The sequence below is a fragment of the Rhinolophus sinicus genome, linkage group LG16 (assembly GCF_036562045.2).
Source record: "Rhinolophus sinicus isolate RSC01 linkage group LG16, ASM3656204v1, whole genome shotgun sequence".
Taxonomy (NCBI): Eukaryota; Metazoa; Chordata; class Mammalia; order Chiroptera; family Rhinolophidae; genus Rhinolophus; species Rhinolophus sinicus.
The window spans coordinates 21,182,896-21,202,567 of record NC_133765.1 but is presented as its reverse complement, the minus strand read 5'-3'; the positions used below and the strand labels follow the sequence as shown (position 1 = coordinate 21,202,567).

Sequence of the window (19,672 nt, the reverse complement as noted above, 5' to 3'; positions counted from 1 at the left end):
AGAAGGCAATTGAGAGAGTCTACCAGCAAGACCGAAGTCACGGTCTGTTGTAACCTAATCACAGAAGTGGCATCCCATCAACTTTGCCACATACTATTGGTCAAAAGCAAGTCACTAGTCTAACCCACACTCAAGGGGAGGGGATTACACAAGGACACGACTACCTGGAGGTGGGGTCACTGAGGGCCATCTTTGAAAGCTGTCCACCACAGCTGGTATATACGATATATTCAGGTTTCTTTATTCTCAGATACAGGTTTTTCTACAAGACCAAACCATCTGATTGTGTGATTGTGAAACACTAATATGTTTACTGGGGTAGGCTGAATAATGCCTTCCCCCTCAACATGTCTAGCGATGTATTCCCTAGAATCTTTAAATATGTTTCCTTATATGGCATAAGGGACTTTACAGGTGTGATTCAATTACAGATTTTGAGATGGGGAGATTATCGTGAATTATCCAGGTAGGCCCAATGTAATTACACAGGTCCTCATAACAGAGAGGCAGAGGGTCAGAGTCAGAGAAGGTGACGGATGTGACGCTGAAAGCAGAGAGAGGGAAGGAGATGGGACGATGGAAGTAGAGGCTGGAATGGTGCAGCCACAAGCCAAGGAATAGGGGCAGCTTCTAGGAAATGAAAAAGGCAAGAAACGGAGACTCTCTTCTTGAGCCTCCAGAAGGAAAATCAGCTGACACCTTAATTTTAGCCCCATACGACCCATTTAGTACTTCTGACCTCTTGAACTGTGAGTTAATGAATTTATACTGTTGTAAGCCACTAGGTTTGTGGCAATTTGTTGTAGCAGCAATAGGAAACTAATATATTCACCAAAGGACCTTGGGGAAACCCACTTGTGAAGCTTTTTTAAGGAACAAAGGGAGGCACAAGGTATAGGATGATGGGTTTCCAAGGGTTTTTCCTGTCCTCTAGTGACTCTGAAAAAATTTACGAGGTGTGATCAAAAAATATGGTGAAGGTTTAAATTAAAAAAAATACATATTACAGTAAAAGACACATTGCCGTTAATGCCCCTCAAAATACTCCCCCTTGCTTTGAACACACTTATCTCATCATTCTTGCCACTTTTTGAAGCAGTTCTGGCAGTCCTCTTTGAGTGTTTTGTTGCTCTGTCATGGCTGCCTTGATGTCCTGAATTGATTCAAAATGTTGACCTTTCATGGTCATTTTGACTTTGGGGAAGAGCCAGAAGTCGGATGGTGCCAGATCCAGTGAATAAGGTGGATGAGGACACACTGTAATGTTTTTATTTGACAGAAATTGCCATACCAGAAGCGATGTGTGACATGGAGCCTTTCTGTTGTGATCACGAAATATGATGAATGCTGCTTCCCAGTGCCATCCAACGGAAAGACAGGGATCTTCAATAAGGGAAGTGGCACATCGAACCTTAGTAACAGTGTGTGACAAATTTCAACTTGCTCGGTGCAGTCAGTCAGGTGTGAGCTACAGTTGAGAGAAGGTGTGTTTTAAAGTGTGCCGTAAATCATCCTCCATCATGACAACACTCTGTGTTACACATCCCTTCTGGTATATGACAATTTCTGTCAAATAAAAACATTATGGTGTGTCCTCATCCACCTCCTTCACCAGATTTGGCACCGTGCAACTTCTGGCTCTTCCCCAAAGTCAAAATGATTCAGGACATCGAGGCAGCCGTGACAGCACAGCTAAAGACACTCACGAAAGAGGACTTCCAGACCTGCTTCAAAAAGTGGCAAGAATGATGGGATAAGTGTGTTCGAAGCGAGCGGGAGTATTTTGAGGGGGATTAATGGCAATGTGTCTTTTACTATAATATATATATTTTTTATTTAAACATTCACCATATTGGTTGATCACACCTTGTACATATTGTAGCTTCTATTTTTAGGAAAGTATTCCTAGTTCTCTTCAATACTAAATTCTATCAGTAGTGAACAGGTGAAAAATGTCTTAGGGTTAGTTATATGGGCCTCACATACTCTTCAAAATAAAACAAAACGTGGCATTTAGCAGAGGATACTAAGGCTTCCATTTTTAAAGCTTGTTGCTTGTTATTTATTTGTGCCTTAGGAGTGGAAATACTGGCTGAGATGAAAGAACCTGGCACAAAACGCTTTTCCTTCTTGGTGTTTCACAGCCAGATGTTGTGAAATCCTTTTGTTTTTCTTTTTTCTCCAGTGCCTGGAAACCTTGGCTGCTACAAGGATCATGGAAACCCACCTCCTCTAACTGGCGCCAGTAAAACATCTAACACACTTACCATACAAACCTGCATCAGTTTTTGTCGGAGTCAGAGGTTCAAGGTAATGGCTCTGTGGCTATCTATCTGTAGTAAAAGATAAAGATGTAATGCATTCTGCTGAGATAACTTAAAAATATAAGTTTTTGAAACACAACCTGTGAAGTCATACAATTCTACTTTTCTTCCAAGGAAAAGTTGGAGGAAGAGTGGGGCTTGGGATTCAGAAATGTGAGGCAGCACTCTTGTTCAAAGACTGAAAGAAAGGGGGAGGAAAATCCCCAATATTTGCATCCCTATTTGCCTTCCGACAGAGTTATGTATGTACTTGTGCCCTTGTATGTTATGAGCTGGAATATCTCTGGTTCCATGGGGCCTCTGGGAATAAGCCAAGTGGTTACTTCCTTGATACATTAAGGGGACCAGCCTGGACATCAGTCCAAAATGTTCCTTTTTTTCCTTCCATTCCTCTATGTGGAATTCATTCATTGACCATAGAGGTTCAATAATGCTATTATATCAAAAAAAGAAGAAAACTTCCTTCCTTCCTTCCTTCCTTCCTTCCTTCTTTCCTTTCTTAATAATTCAGTCAAAAGGCCACTAATCAGCCCAAACGAGGAGAATAGCCTGGCAGGGTTCAGGGCCTGTGCAAGAAAGGTGACTGAGCACCTTTGGCCCAGCACCTTTGGCACCAGTTGGCCCAGCATGATCAAGTGATGGGTTGCCTGCAAAGCATGGAGCGTATAAGTAAATATATTGAGGCTAACAGGAGCCAGGTTTCTCGCTGTTGGAGAAGGGAGCCGGGGAAAACCGGAATGAAGCTTCAAGTGTTGGACAGGGATTGAAGTTATTAGGATAGTACATGGTTTTTGATAGGTATAGAGATAGATATAGGAATAAATATAAAAGTGTATGTGTGTATATACGTGTATCTTTCTTAGCTGTGTTCACTAAGAGAGGACTTGGGAACAGTGGCACACTGGTAGTAGAAAGCACACTGAGCACTGAGATCGTGGTTTCTAAATACTGTTCTCCATTAAAAAGGACTAGAGCTTCTTGGAGAAAACTGCTGATTCTAGAGCTGGTTCTGAAGAAGTACAAGATGATCCTGAAACATCTTGTACAAGCAAGTAAGGACCGATACAGTCTTGGCAAAAGGACACAGAAACCAGCTTGAAGGGGCTCCCACTGGCCAAATCTAATATAATTTGAGCTTCAAAACAAATAATGATAGTAGTAAATATATTCCATTGAATAAAATAAGAATCCACAAATCCACACAGATATAAATAAATAAACGAACAAATAACTAAATGAAAAGCACTTTCTTATAGGAGAATGCCAACTAATAAATGTAGAAGAAATGATAGAATTAGAAAGTTCTCCATTTGGCAACCATCATAGTAATAGCTGATTCAGAGAACAAATATCAAGGTATATAAATAGTCCACATCCTCATTTACTAGTGGGTAAAAGTAGCATGAGGAACAGGATATTTAAATAGCCTCAAAGATCTCCTCACAAAACACTGTAAAGGGAAAACAAGTATTCTAAAGTGGGAAAAACTGGCATATACTACCTTACTCAAGTGATCAAAGTTAATATCACATTGATGGGACAACTAGACATTGCATCATCCTACCTGAACTGGCAAGAGTATAACATCACTTTGGTGATATTTCTACCCAAAATGCATAATATGAATCTAATCATGAGGAAACATGAGGCAAACATGAAATGGGGGACATTCCACAAAATGACTGGTCTTTATTCTTCAGAAATGTTAAGGTCACAGAAGTCAAGGAAGGACTGACAAACTATTCCAGATTGAAGGAGACTGAAGATACCCAAACAACTTAGTACATCTGGGATCCTGGATTGGATCCTTTTCTACGAGGGATATAATTCAGGCAGTTGCCAACTTGAATGGAGGTCTCTAGGTGAAAGGGATAAGGCAGTTCTTTGTATTGTCTTGCAACTTTTCTGTAGGTTTGAAATTATTTCAAAATAAAAATATAGCGAAAACATCTGAGAACACACAACATGCACTAATGATAATTATCGTCAGCAAACTAGGAATAGAAGGGAACTTCCTCAACCTGATGAAGAGCATCTACCAAAAAAACCTGTAGCCAAATTCATATCCATTGGAGAAAGGTTCAGTGCTTTCTACCTAAGGTCAGGAACAATGATGTCAATGATTGCCTCTTCTATTCCACATTGTACTGGAGGTCCTTGCCAATGAAATAAGAAAAGAAAAAGAAATAAAAGACACATAGGCTGGAAAGGAAGAGATAAAATTTTCTTTATTAATGGACAATATGATCATGTATATAGATAATTCTAAAGAATCTACTAGATCTAATAAATAAATATAGCAAGGTTGCAGGTTATAAGGTCAGATACAAAAATCAATAGCATTTCTATGTACTAGCAGTGAACAGTTAAGTTAAAATTTTAAATAAAAATTTAAAAATTAAACATTTATTTGAAAAAATAAAAAATTTTAATTCCTTTTACAGGAGCATAGATAACAAGAATAAAATTAATAAAAAATATTAAAGACCTATGCACTGTATAACATTGCAAAGGAAAATTAAAGATGACTTAAATGAATTGAGATACAGACATTGTTCATGGATTGGAAGGCTCAATATTATTAAAATATCAGTTCTCCCCCAAGTTGATCTATGTATTCAATACAATCCCAATCAAAATCATAGTACCCTTTTTGAAAAAATTGGCATGCTGATCCTAGAATTTTATGGAAAGGCAAAGAACCTAGAATAACCAAAATATTTTGAAAAAGATCAACCTTGGAGGATGCCTGATCTCAAGACTTTCTATAAAGCTCTCGTAATCAAGAGACTAGTATCAGTGTAAGAATAGTCCCATAGATCAGGAGTCAGCAAACAATGGCATGTGGGCCAAATTCTACCACCCACTTATTTCTGTAAATCAAGTTTTATTGGAACAAAGCCACATTCAATCTGCTACAGACTGTCCGTACCTGCTTTCATGCTATTATAGCAAAGTTGAATAGTTGAGAAGAAAGTGAATGGTCCACAAAGCTGAAAACATTTGCTGTACTGCCTGACCTTTTATAGAAAAAGTTTTCCAACCTCTGCTATAGATCAATGGAACTGAATGGAGTCTAGAAATAGACCTACACAATAGACAATTGATTTTCAACAAAGATGCCAGGATAATTCAATGGAAGAAAGGATAGTTTTTCAACAAATAGTTCTAGAGAAAAACTGGAGCTCTTTATGGGGAAAAAAAGGAATCCTTGTATCATACCATAGACAAAACTTAACTTTTAAATTATACTACTGAAAAAAGAGCTATGGTACTGGCATAAAGATGGACATATAGGCCAATGGAACAGAATTTAGAGTCCAGAAATTAACATACATATTTTTTTAAGGTTGACTGATTTTTCACAAGGGTGCTATATTCATGGGAGGGAAAGAATAGTCTTTTTAACAAATGGTGCTGGAACAACTGGACATCTACATGCAAAAGAATGAATGAATTTGGACCCCTATTTCACATCATATATAAAAATTAAAAATGGATCAAAGATCTAAATGTAATAGCTAAAACTATAAAAAACTTAGAAAGAAGCATAGGTATAAATATGCATGACCTTGAATGAGGCAGTAGTTATGATACCCAAAACAGAAGTAATCAAAATAAAAGTAGATAAATTGGACTTCATCAAAATTTAAAATTTTCGTGTGTCAGGGACACTATTAAGCAAGTAAAAAACAGCTCACAAAATGGAAGAAAATATTTGCAAACCATGTATCTGAATAAGAATCTAATGCCTAGACTATATAAAGGATTCTAAAAATGAGTAAAGGATTTGAATAGGTATTTCTCCATAGGAGATATACAAATGGCCAATAAGTACATGAAAAGATGCTCAATATCATTAGTCTTTAGGGAAATGAAAATCAAAACTACAATGAGATACCACCTCCCGATAAATAACCTTGGATGGCTGTAGTTTTTTTTTTTTTTTTTGTTGTTGTTTTTTTTTTATTGGGGAAGGGGAACAGGACTTTATTGGGGAACAATGGTCAAATTGTTGTCCTTTCAATCTTAGTTGTGGAGGGTTCTGTTCAGCTTCAAGTTGTTGTTCTTTCAGTCTTAGTTGTGGAGGGCGCAGCTCAGCTCCAGGTCCAGTTGCCGTTGCTAGTTGCAGGGGGCACAGCCCACCATCCCTTGCGGGAGTCGAACCGGCAACCTTGTGGTTGAGAGGACAAGCTCCAACCAACTGAGTCATCTGGGAGGCAGCTCAGCTCAAAGTGCCATGTTCAATTTTAGTTGCAGGGGGCGCTGCCCACCATCCCTTGCGGGACTCAAGGAATTGAACTGGCAACCTTGTGGTTGAGAGCCCGCTCTCCAACCAACAACTGAGCCATCCCGGGAGGCAGCTCAGCTCAAGGTGCCGTGTTCAATCTTAGTTGCAGGGGGCAGAGCCCACCATCCCTTGCGGGACTCGAGGAATTGAACTGGCAACCTTGTGGTTGAGAGCCCACTGGCCCATGTGGGAATCTAACTGGCAGCCTTCGGAGTTAGGAGCATGGAGCTCTAACCGCCTGAGCCACCGGGCCGGCCCTGTTTTGTTTTTTTAAAGGACAAAAACAAGTGTTAGGATGTGGAAAAATTGCAACCCTCATACATTGTTGGTGGGAATGTTAAATGGTGCAGCTGCTTTGGAAAACAAAGTTACCTCATGACCCAGCAGTTCCAATTCTGGGTATATACCTGAGAGAGTCAAAAACATGTTCACACAAAAACATGTACACAAATGTTCATAGTAGCATTATTCATAGTAGCCAAAAAATGACAACTCAAATGTCCATCAAATGATGAAACAAAATGTGATACATACCTACAATGGAATATTATTCAGACACTAAAAAGAAATGGACAGGAATACCTCAGAGATACTGCGGGTTCAGTTAGAGACCACGGCAATGAAACAAATATCACGACAAAGCGAGTCACACAAAGTTTTTGGTTCCCCAGTGCATATGTTATGTTTACACTATATTGTAGTCTCCTTTATTGCTAAAAACATCATCTGAACCTTCAGTGACTCATAATCTTTTTGCTGGTAGAGGGTCGTGCCTCCATGTTGATGGCTGCTGACTAATGAGGGTAGTGATTGCTGAAGGTTGGGGTGACTGTGGCAATTTCTTAAAATAAGACAACAATGAAGTTGGCCGCATCGATTGACTGTTCCTTTCACAAACTATTTCTCGGTAGCGTGCGATACAGTTTGATAGCATTTTACGCACAGTAGAACTTTTTATAAAATTGCAGTCCTCTCAAACTCTGCTGCTGCTTCATCAACTAAGTTTATGTAATATTCTAAATTCTTTCTTATCATTTTAACAGTCTTCACAGCATCTTCACCAGGAGTAGACTGCACCTCAAACCACTTTTTTCGCTCATCCATAAGAAGCAACTCCTCATCCGTTTAAGTTTTATCATGAGATTGCACCAAATTCAGTCATATCTTTAGGCTCCACTTCTAATTCTAGTTCTCTCCCACCGTATCTGTGGTTACTTCCTCCACTGAAATCTTGAACCCTTAAAGTCATCCGTGAGAGTTGGAATCCACTTCTTCTAAACTCCTGTTAATATTGATATTTTAACCTCTTCCCATGAATCAACTGTTCTTAATGGCATCTAGAATGGTGAATGCTTCCCAGAATGTTTTTAATTTACTTTCTTCAGATCCATCAGAGGAATGACTATCTGTGGCAGCTACAGCCTTACAAAATGTATTTTTTAAGTAATAAGACTTCAAAGTGAAAATGACTCCTTGATCCATGGGCTGCAGAATGGATGTTGTGCTAGCACGCGCAAAAACAACATTAATCTTGTCGTACATCTCCATCAGAGCCCTTGGGTGACCAGGTGCTTTGTCAATGAGCAATAATATTTTGAAAGGAATCTTTTTCTAAGCAGTAGGTCTCAACAGTGGGCTTCATTAACCCATGTTGTAAACAGATGTGCTGTCATCCAGGCTTTGTTGCGCCATTTCTATTGCACAGGCAAAATAGGTTTAGCATGATTCTTAAGGGCCCTGTGATTTTCAGAACGGTGAATGAGCCTTGCTTGGCTTCAACTTAAAGTCACCAGCTGCACTAGTCCCTAACAAGTGATTCAGCCTGTCCTTGGAAGCTTTGAAGCCAGGCACTGATAGTTCTCTAGCTATGAAAGTCCTGGATCGCATCTTCTTCCAATATAAGGCTCCTTCATCTACATTGAAAACCTGTTGTTTTGTGTAGCCACCTTCATTAATTATCTTAGTTAGATTTTCTGGATGACTTGCTGCAGCTTATACATCAGTACATGCTGTTTCATCTTGCACTTGTTATGGAGACGGCTTCTTTTTTTAAACCTCATGAACCAACCTCTGCTAGCTTCAAACTTTGCGTTTCTCAGCCTTCATGGAATTAAAGAGAGTTAGGGCCTTGCTCTGGATTAGGCTTTGGCTTAAGGGAATGTTGTGGCTGGTTTGATCTTTTATCCAAACCACTAAAATTTTCTCCATATCAGCAATAAGGCTGTTTCACTTTCTTATCATTTGTTTGTTTACTGGAGTAGCACTTTTAATTTCCTTCAAGAACTTTTCCTTTGCATTCGCAACTTGGCTAACTGATACAACAGGCCTAGCTTTCGGCCTGTCTCAGCTTTCAACATGCCTTCCTCACTAAGCTTAATCTTTTCTAGCTTTTGATTTCAAGTGAGAGATTCGTAACTCTTCCTTCCACTTAAACACTTAGAGGCTATTGTAGGGTTATGAACTGGCCTAATTTCTATAGTTTTGTGTCTCAGGAAATAGGACCAAGGCTGGTCAGCAGAACAGACAGAACACACATATTTGTTGATTAAGTTCGTTGTCTTATATGGGCATGGTTTGTGGCACCCCAAAAACAATGACAATAGTAACATAAAAAATCACTGATCACAGATCACCATAACAAATAAATAATAATGAAACATTTGAAATATTGTGAGAATTACCAAAATGTGATACAGAGACATGAGGTGAGTAAATGCTGTTGGTAAAATGGTGCCAACAGACGTGCTTGATGCTGGGGTGCCACAAACCTTCACTGTGTGAGAAATGCAGTATTAAACGCAGTGAAGTGAAGCACAATAGAGCGAGGTATGCCTGGGCTGGTGCATGCTACAAGGACAAACCTTGAAAACATTAGGCCAAATGAAAGAAACCAGACACATTGGGCCACATATTTTATGATCTATTTATATGAAGTGTCAAGAATATTCAAATCCATAGAGACAGAAAGTAGGTTAGTGGTTGCCAGAGGGTGGGAGGCAAGAGGAATTGCAACTAACTGCTAATTGGTACAGGGTGTCTTTTTGGGGTGGTGGAAGTATTCTGGAATTAGGTAATGGTGATGGTTGAACAACATGGTCAATATACTAATAACCACTGAAAGGGACACTTTAAAATGTTTAATTTTATGTTATACGAATTATGTCTCAATAGAAAATTAAAACAATTAAACTTCTAGGAAAAAAAAAATCTTACGACATTTGGTTAAACAAAGATTTCTTAAACAGGACAGAAAAAAGCATGAACCGTAAAAGAAAAAGTTGGTAACTCAGACTTATCGTTAATTAAAAACTTTATCTTTAAAAAACAGTTAAGAAAATGAAAAGGCAGGCCACGTACTGGGAGAAAGTAGTTGCCAAACATATCTGGCAAAGGACTTGTCTATGAATACATAAAGCACTCTTACAACTCATTAAGACAACTCAATTTAAAACTGGGCAAAAGATTTGAACAGATACTGTCCCAAAGAGGATATATAGATGACACACGATAAGATAGTCAACATCATTAGCCATTAGGATAATGCAACTTAAACCCACAATGAGAAACCACTACACACCTATTAGAATGACTACAATAAAATACACTAAAAATAACTGCTGACAAGGATATGATGCAACTGGGACTCTCATACATTGTTTTTGTGAATATAAAGTCGTATTGTCACTCAGAAAAACAGTTTGGCAGTTTTTTATAAAGTTAAACACACACTTACTATATAACCCAGCAATCCCATTTCTAGATATTTATCCTAGAGAAATGTAAAGTTATATTCACACAAAAGTCTACACAAATGTGTATAGCAGCTCTATTCATAATCATAAAAAACTAGAAACCACTCAATGGATTAACAAATGGTGGTACATCCATACAGGGGACTACTACTACTCAGCAATAAAAAGAAGTGAAGTATTGATACATGCACCAATTTGAATGAACCTCAGACATTATGCTGAGTGAAAGAAGCCAGTTTCCAAAGGTTGCATACTACATGATTCCATTTATATGATGTCTTCGTCCATTTGGGCGCTATAACAAAGTTACCAGAGACTAGATGGTTTAAACAAGAGACATTCATTTCTCATAGTTCTGGAGGCTGAGGAGTCCAAGATCAGGCATTGGCAGATTTGATGAGAGGGCCTGTTTTCTGGTTCATAGATGGCCATCTTCTCACTGTGTCTTCACCTGGCAGAAGGGACAAGAGAGCGCTCTGGGGTCTCTTATAAAGGCACTAATCCCGTTCATGAGGGCAGCGCCCTCATGACCCAGTCCCCTCCTACCATATTGGGAATTAGCTTTCAACATATGAGCTGTGTGGGGACACAGACATTCAGTCTATAGCATATGACATTTTGGAAAAGACAAACTATTGTCATGGAAAACTCATTGGTGGTTGCCAGGGGTTATAGGAAGGGAAACTATAAAGCGATGTATCATGAGGAACGTTGTTGGGTTACTGCACCTGTTCTGTATCCTGATTGTAGTGATGGTTGCACACATCTTATATGGGTTAAAATTCATAGAACTATGCACTAGATAAATAGTTTTAAATAGCCTGTCCCATCCCTCCCTTCCATGTACAGTAATAGAAAAAATAAAATAAAAATATAAATGGGGCCTATAATGAGTTTGCTGGGAGGACTAGCTGCAAGGCACTTACTACTTGGCACATAGGAAACATTCAATAAAATGTTTAGCTGTCACTTATTACTAATGTTTCAAGGTTATGGGATGTTCCCCCCATAAAACTTACTTAAATACAGTAGAAATGCAAACATTTAATAGAGGTGCTCACTGAAGGGGAAACACGATGGTGGCGCACAGATTACTGATCAGTGTGTAATGAAGTGTTATGAGAGCGGGGCAAGGGTGAGGTCCCAGGGGAAGGGAGGGCTGGGAAGGCGAGGCTGGTTGCTTGCTGGGGGCCGACCTTGCCAGGCTTCTTCAGATCACTTGACCCCTTGGTTGACGCTTACCAAGTGCCCTTCTCTGTCGCGGCAGTTCGCTGGGATGGAGTCAGGCTACGCTTGCTTCTGTGGAAACAATCCTGATTACTGGAAGTACGGGGAGGCAGCCAGTACCGAGTGCAACAGCGTCTGCTTCGGGGATCTCACCCAGCCCTGTGGCGGTGATGGCAGGATCATCCTCTTTGACAGTGAGTATGCCCTGTGCTCATTACTACTGAAGACACTGCAACCCTTGGACCAGGGGAATAAGCCTGCCCCCCTCCCTCCCTTCCATTTATTCATCCATTTACTGGGCAGTACTTACTAAGCGCCTACTGCAGGGCAGGCGCTGACCAGACCCTGGAGATACAGTGCTGAACAGGAAGACTCGGCCTCTGCCCTCTAGAAGGGAGGATAGTCATTTAACAATTGGTTAATTACTGTAGTGACATGTGTTTTGAAGAGACATGGCCTATTGTGAGATACATAGACAACTAAAAAAGATGACCTTTCCAATTTGAAGTAGATCTTGATGTCACTGTTCAGTATCAGCTTTAAGATCCTCTTGTTTTAATGTAATGTCCAAGCCCTTTTAGTGTTTTCTTAGGCATTTGGGATTTATATCTCATTGTGATGCAGCTGAGAAGAGAACATAAAGCTTCGAGTTGACTTCCAAGCCCGGTACTGAGTGTGCACTGACCCCCCTCCTCTCTGAGCTGCCGCACTTGTGAGATGCTGGCTAGAGGCAGAGTGTGTTGTGATGGGGTATGGTTCCGGGGCCTTGACCTTTCCAACACCTTGTTCTAACCTCTGGGCCACTTGATCCCTTGTCATAGTCCACCCACGTTTACTCAGTGGTAGTGAGACTTTGCGAGACCATAGTACCAATATCTGGTACAGAGTACAAGAGTTTAAGATGGTAGAAGGAGATAGTCACAAATGAGGCAGACAAAAGGAAAGGCTTGAGATTACTGAGATATACTATAGAGTCTATAATGTCTTTGTTACACCCTTGACATCTCAACTAGGCAGAGCGGCTCAGTTTTTAGCAAAAATGTCATATGGTATATTAGTTTCCTAGGGATACCATAACAAAGTATCACAGACTGGATGGCTTAAAACAATAGAAATGTGTTCTCTCATAGTTTGGGAGGCTTGAAGTCCAAAATCGAGGTGTTGTCAGGGCCATCTTTCCTCTACAGTTTCCAAGGAAGAATCCTTCCTTGCCTCTTCCTAGCTGCTGGTCATCGCTGGCAATCCTTGGCATTCCTGGGCTTGCGCTGCGTCCCTTCACTGTCTGCCTTCATCTTCACATGGCCATCTGCCCTCTGTATATGTCTGTGTCTCTCTGTCTCTCTATGTCTCCCTATGAGGACACTAATCACTGGATTTAGGGGCCACCCTAATCTGGCACGGCCTCATTTAACCTGACTGCATCTTTTTTTTTTAAGGATTTTTTTTATTGGGAAAGGGGAACAGGACTTTTATTGGGGACAATGTGTACTTCCAGGCCTTTTTTCCAAGTCAAGTTGTTGTCCTTTCAATCTTAGTTGTGGAGGGTGCCGTTCAGCTTCAAGTTGTTGTCCTTTCAGTCTTAGTTGTGGAGGGCGCAGCTCAGCTCCAGGTCCAGTTGCCGTTTTTCTAGTTGCAGGAGGCACAGCCCACCATCCCTTGCGGGAGTCGAACCGGCAACCTTGTGGTTGAGAGGACACATTCCAACCAACTGAGCCATCCGGGAGCTCAGCAGCAGCTCAGCTCAAGGTGCCGTGTTCAATCTTAGTTGCAGGGGGCAGAACCCACCATCCCTTGCAGGACTTGAGGAGTTGAACTGGCCACCTGTGGTTGAGAGCCCACTGGCCTATGTGGGAATCGAACCGGCAGCCTTCGGAGTTAGGAGCATGGAGCTCTAACCACCTGAGCCACCGGGCCAGCCCCTGACTGCATCTTTTAAGACCCTATTTCCAGATAAGGTCACATGTACAGATACCGGGCATTAGGACTTGAACATATCTTTTTGGAGGATACAGTTCACCTACTACATATGGTGATTGTAAAGCCCAGCCGAAGTTTACAACAGAGCCTGTCACATGTTATAACTTAGACGTTGTCTAAAGTGTGTCCGTTTTGGCGGGAGGACAGGGGAAGGATTGGCAAGCAGAACTCATGTGGTTAATTGTTAGTCTTTTTAGTTAAATATGCCCGTTGGAGGCTACCAGTGGCTTCCTGTTCATCCTGTTAGGTTAAGACAGATGCTCAGTTTTAGTACCTCTGTTAAAGCTAAAGACTAAACCTTGGCTAATGTTTAAGAAAGAATAGTTAGCAACTAATATGCACTGTGCATTTCTTAACCTTTCATTGCCAGAGTTCATTATTTTAAAATGCTCTGCTTTGACACCCTAACCCAGAAGAGTATGTTTTCTGAGCTTGTAAATTGTCTGGTATACTCTTAAGTGAAAAAAGAAAGGAAACAAACATTGAGTGCCTGGTATGTACTAAGGCTTTATATAAATGATTGCATTAGGTCCTCCCAGCAGCTATCTGAGGGCACGTTATTATTACCATCACTCTAATGTAACAGAAGAGAGTCCTAGGGTGTGGAGAGGGTAAACAACTTGCCAGGGCTCACACTCTGCCAACAAGCTGTGCATGGGACTAGCCAGTAAACAGAAACAGGGTGTGTGGGTTCACTACCTGTTTTTCTACTTTAAACAGAATATTGTGTTAACTTCTAAAAATGAAAAGTAAGTGTTGGTGAAGATGCGAAGAAATTGGAACCCTCATGCCTTGCTGGTGGAAATGTTAAATGGCACCCCTGCTTTGGGAAGCAGTATGGCAGTTTCTCAAAGCATGAAACAGACTTACCTCTGACTTAGTAATTCCACTCTTAGGTAGATACCCAAGAGAGTTGTAAACATATGTTTACACAAAAACTTGTAAATGAAAATTCATAGCATCATTATTCATAATACCCAGAAGTGGCAACAACCCAAATGTCCATCAACTGATGAAAGGATGAACAAAATGTGGTACAGGCACACCTCGTTTTATTGCACATCACAGACACTGCATTTTTTACAAATTAAAGGTAAGACCCTTTACCAGCAAAAAGATTGTGATTCGCTGAAGGCTCAGATGATGGTTCCCATTTTTTTTAACAATAAAGTATTTTCTAATTAAGGTGTGTACATTTTTTTTTAGACATAATGCTATTGTATACTTAATTGACTACAGTATAGTATAAACGTAACTTGTATATGTACTGGGAAACCAAAACTTCGTGTAACTTGCTTTTTTGCAATATTCACTTTATTGAGATAGACACCTTGTTGCTGTGGTCTGGAACCAAACCTGCAAATATCTCTATGGTATGACTGTAGATTTATACAAGGGAGTATTCTTTAGCCACAAAAAGAAATGAAGCACTGACACATGCTACAATATGATGAACCTTGAAAACATTATGCTCGATGAAAGAAACCAGACACAGAAGGCCACATATTTTACGATTCCATTTATAGGAAATGTCCAGAATAGGCAAATCCACACAGACAAAAAACAGATCAATGGTTGTCAAGGGCTGGTGAAGAAGGGAGGAATTGGAAGTGACTGCTTAATGGATACAGGTTTTCTTTCTGGGATGAAAAAATCTGGAATTAGACAGTGGTGGTGGTTATACAACATTGTAAATAATACCACTGAATTGTACACTTTAACATGGTTAAAATGGTGAATTTTATAACAACAGCAAAAAGTATAGTTTTTATAGGATAACTGTTCACTCAATTTAGCACATTTTTATTGGGTATCTGCTGTGTGGCAGATAAAATTATGTTTTATTTAGTACAGTGCCCCTACTGGAGGTATCAAACGGAAATAATTTGGTTTAAATTTGGTCATGTATCAAGTCATCTTTGATACTGGAAATATACCTAGGAGATAGCACTGGGTCTCACACTAAGGTGCACTAAAATGATTTCATTACAATGAAAATAACTGTTGGCTATTGAATGCTTGCTGTGTGCAAGATTTGATGCTGGGTGCTTTTTTCATTTTGTTAGTTAATCCTTGCGACAGCCCTGTTGGTAAGAAAATTGCATCAAAAGATAGAATAATTTGTCCAAGGTAATAAGTGCCAGAGCCAGGATTGAAACCCAGATTTGCTAATTTTTTAGTGTGTTTTTTATTTAAATTTTCAGCAGCTAGAATCCCTTTTGTTAACAATAATAAAAATAGATCATAATAACAGATCCACTTTAATGCTTTAAAAGTACGTGAACAAAGTTTGTGCAGTTCTGTTTTTTGGGTTTTTTTTAAAGACTTTATTGGGGAACAGTGTGTACTTCCAGGACTTTTTTCCCAGTCAAGTTGTTGTCCTTTCAATCTTAGTTGTGGAGGGCGCAACTCAGCTCCAGGTCCAGTTGCCGTTGCTAGTTGCTAGTTGCAGGGGGCGCAGCCCACCATCCCTTGCAGGAGTCGAACTGGCAACCTTGTGGTTGAGAGGACGCGCTCCAACCAACTGAGCCATCCGGGAGCTCAGCGGCAGCTCAGTTCAAGGTGCCATGTTCAATCTTAGTTGCAGGGGGCACAGCCCACCATCCCTTGCGGGAGTTGAGGAGTTGAACCCGCAACCTTGTGGTTGAGAGCCCGCGCTCCAACCAACTGAGCCATCTGGCCACCCAGGAGCTTAGCGGCAGCTGATTGACTTCATTCTAGTTGTGGAGGGTGCAGCTTGCTGGCCCATGTGGAAATCAAACCAGCAGCCCCGTTGCCCAGAGCTCGCGGTCTAACCAACTGAGCCACCCGTCCGCCCCTGCAGTTCTGATTATTATCAAACTGGCCTCTTCTGCAGCTCTCCAAAGTCTGCCCTCTGTGGCTTCCATTCACTCAAGGACAAAGAAGCCTGGCGCTCTGAGAGGCTGCCTGCTCCTTCGCGTCTTCAGAGACCCTGATGTATGTTGCCTGGCAGGGGCCCCAACACTAGCCAACTCTAATAGCTCATGCCCCAAGCTCTGCAAAGAAAGGTACAACATGCAACACTATAGGACTAATCCCTAAAGTTTCATCTATTAGACAGTGAAATAGTTTAAATAGCTGAGTACTGCCTCATGGAAAGCCTTATGACCCATCAGGACTGAGTAAGGCTGAGCATTTTGGAGATGGTGCCTACAGACTGTTCCATAATTTGAGAGGAGGTTGGAGAAGTTAAATGGTGGGAACGGGACCAGGTTACAGTCTGTGTCCCAGAACATCTGGTGTGGAGTGAACCTGGGTCTCAGAATGTCAATGAGATCCTCCCGTTATCTGCTCATTACAGAAGAGTGTTCCAGAGGCACCTACGGTGCATTTGCACCTCAGGAGAGAGACTGTGGAGGCAGCTGGTGGAAGCTGTCTGCTCGGTCATCATTGCCACATCAAGCCATTTGTCATAGGCTCTGTGCTTGATTTTCCAGCAAGCTCTCATGAACTTAGGGAGGCCGCCACAGTAGGCTGTGGACTGTGTGTAAATGCAGCACTGTGGAGGCTTCAGAACCTCTGTTGCCCCCAGAATTTAATTGACTGAGTTAACAGAACCAAATAGAAGATCAGGTCGGACTGCCCAAGCCCGCCAGCCTCGTGGGCCTCCCTCAGCTTCTAGGCCCTGAAGGGATAAGTGACTCACAAGGGTGGGGTCTTACTTTTAACATTAGTTGAGCACTTATATATTTGCAGGGCAGTATGCTATTCACTTTCCATGCATTCTTTCCCGTAATTCTCAGTACTGGTAAGCCGGTACTATTATCTTTATTTGCCAAATAAGAGAATTGAGGCTCATGAAAGTTCAGTAACTTACCCAAAGTCCCACGGACAGTGATCCCACCCTCATGGAACGGGCGGGATCCATTTCATCATCAATCAGAGATTGATGATGAAAAGGATTGAGGGCCCAAGGATAGGTAGGATCAGACACCTGAGACTGCACTAGTAATTTTATTTCATAGGCTCCAAAATGCCATCAATTGTGAGATGCAACATTATTTTACCACTGAGGAAAAAAAAATGCTTCCATTTAAACAATGACATGCATTGATTGAGAGACACTTCCCAGATGGTATGTGTCAGGCTATCTCCCATCCAACAAATAAGATCTTGAATATATTCCTAAGTTTCAAGTTTCCTGCTATATCACTTTAATAATCCATCATAGATGTCGTGTCTGTTCTCAAAATGGCTGAATTAGGCGTGCTGTCAGCGTGGCACACATCTGGGGATTGAAAGTTCCAAATTTAAGGTCTGCCTTTGCTGTTGAAATATCAGTTTCAGCTGAATACTTTATAAGAAGAAGAATAGAGAAGCTAACACTTACTCCATACCAGATCCTATACCTAAATACTGTCCACGTATCAACTCATTTTAATTCTTATAACTCCCTGAGGGAGAAACTATTACTGTTTTCATTTTGTAGATGAGAAAACTGAGGTATTCCGAAGTATCTGGCTCAAATCATAGTACATGGTAAAGTCAGGATGAGAACCCAGGAATTTTTGGGTTTTTTTTTTTAGGTTTATTGAGGTATAATTTATACACAGTAAAAATCACCTTTTTAGTTTATACAGTTCGATAAGATTTGACAAATATATACGTAATCAAAATATAGAACATTTTTATCACTTCAAAAGTTCCCGTGCCCCTTGGTGGTCAGTCTTCTCATCCACTCCCAGCGCTCAGCAACCACTGATTCGTGTTCCATCTGTACAGTTCTGTCTTTTGAGAATGTCATATCGATGGAATCATCCAGTATTTAACTATTTGTGTCTAGCTTTTTTCACATAGAATAATGCTTTTGAGATTCATCTATGTTGTTTCAGTAGTTCCTTTTATTTGCCAAGAAGCATGTCTTTGCACAAATGTGTCAATTTGTTCATCCATTTACAGCTGATAAACATTAGTCCGTCTATGATAAAGGTGTGATAAAGCTGCTAAAAACATAATGTACAGGTTTTCGTGTGAGCATATTTTCATTTCTCTTGGGAGAAATGAAACTGAGGAGTCCAGGATTTCCTGGGTCACATGCTAAGTGCGTATTTAGCGTTATAACACACTGCCAACTGTTTTCCAAAGTGGCTATACCATTTTGCTTTCTGACCCACAATATATGAGACTTCCAGTTGCTCCACATTCTTGCCTGAATTTTTGTGTTGTCTGTTTTTTTAATGTCAGCCATTCTGGCAGGTGTGTAGTGGTAATTCATTGTGGTTTTAATTTGCATTTCCACAATTACTCATGGTGTTGAACATCTGTTCATGTTCTTATTTGCCATCTGGTATCATATCATTTTGGCCTAAAGAAGTTCCTTTAGCATTTTCTCTAAGGCAGGTCTGCTGTCAGTAGCTTCTCTCAGCTTTTGTTTGAGAAAGCTTTAATTCACCTTCATTTTCGAAAAAATATTTTTGCTGGATATTGAAGTCTATGCTGACAGTTTCTTTCTTTCAGGACTTCAAAACTATTGCTCCTCTGTCTTGTGGCTTGTATCGTTTCTAGAGATGTCTGCTCTATCTTTGTTTCCCTGTCTATCATCTTTTCCCTGCCTGCTTTCAGGATTTTATCTTTGCTTTTGGTTTTCATCATTTAACTATGTAATGTGTCTAGGTGTGTTTTCTTTGTTGTTTTTTTATTTTTGTTTTTTAATTTATTTCCTTGGAGCTTGCTGAGTTTCTTAGATTACTTTTCATTGCCTTTGGAACATTCTTAGTCATTTTCTCTTCAAATATTTCTTCTGCCCTGTTCTTGTTTTCTTCTGTTTCTGGAACTCCAATTACATATTGTTAGAGCGTGTGATATTGTCCCACAGCTGTTGGATGCTGTTTTCTTTTTCTCACTTCTTTTTTCTCTGTGTTTCATTTTGGATAATTTCTATTGACCTATCTCTAAATGTTTTGATTATTTCCTCAGCTTTGTGCAGTCTGTTTATAGGACCATCAAAGGAGTTATTCCTCTCATTGTTTTATTTCTAGCATTTGTATTTGGCTTTTTTAATATAGTTTCCATATCACTGCTGAAATTTCCAATCTGTTCAAGTATGCTGTTCATCTTTTCCACTAAGTATCCCTGTATTA

The 19,672-nt window shown here is 40.3% G+C and overlaps 1 protein-coding gene across 2 annotated transcripts in view; it reads left to right on the top strand.

Annotated features, from left to right (window-relative positions):
• KREMEN1 (kringle containing transmembrane protein 1) overlaps positions 1-19,672 on the top strand; it is a 67,651-nt gene that overhangs the window by 36,793 nt on the left and 11,186 nt on the right. For both annotated transcript variants that reach the window (XM_074321735.1, XM_019743130.2), the window contains exons 4-5: positions 2,186-2,310; positions 11,635-11,788. In XM_074321735.1, coding sequence (XP_074177836.1) covers positions 2,186-2,310; positions 11,635-11,788 — 279 coding nt within the window. The remainder of the gene's footprint in view (positions 1-2,185; positions 2,311-11,634; positions 11,789-19,672) is intronic.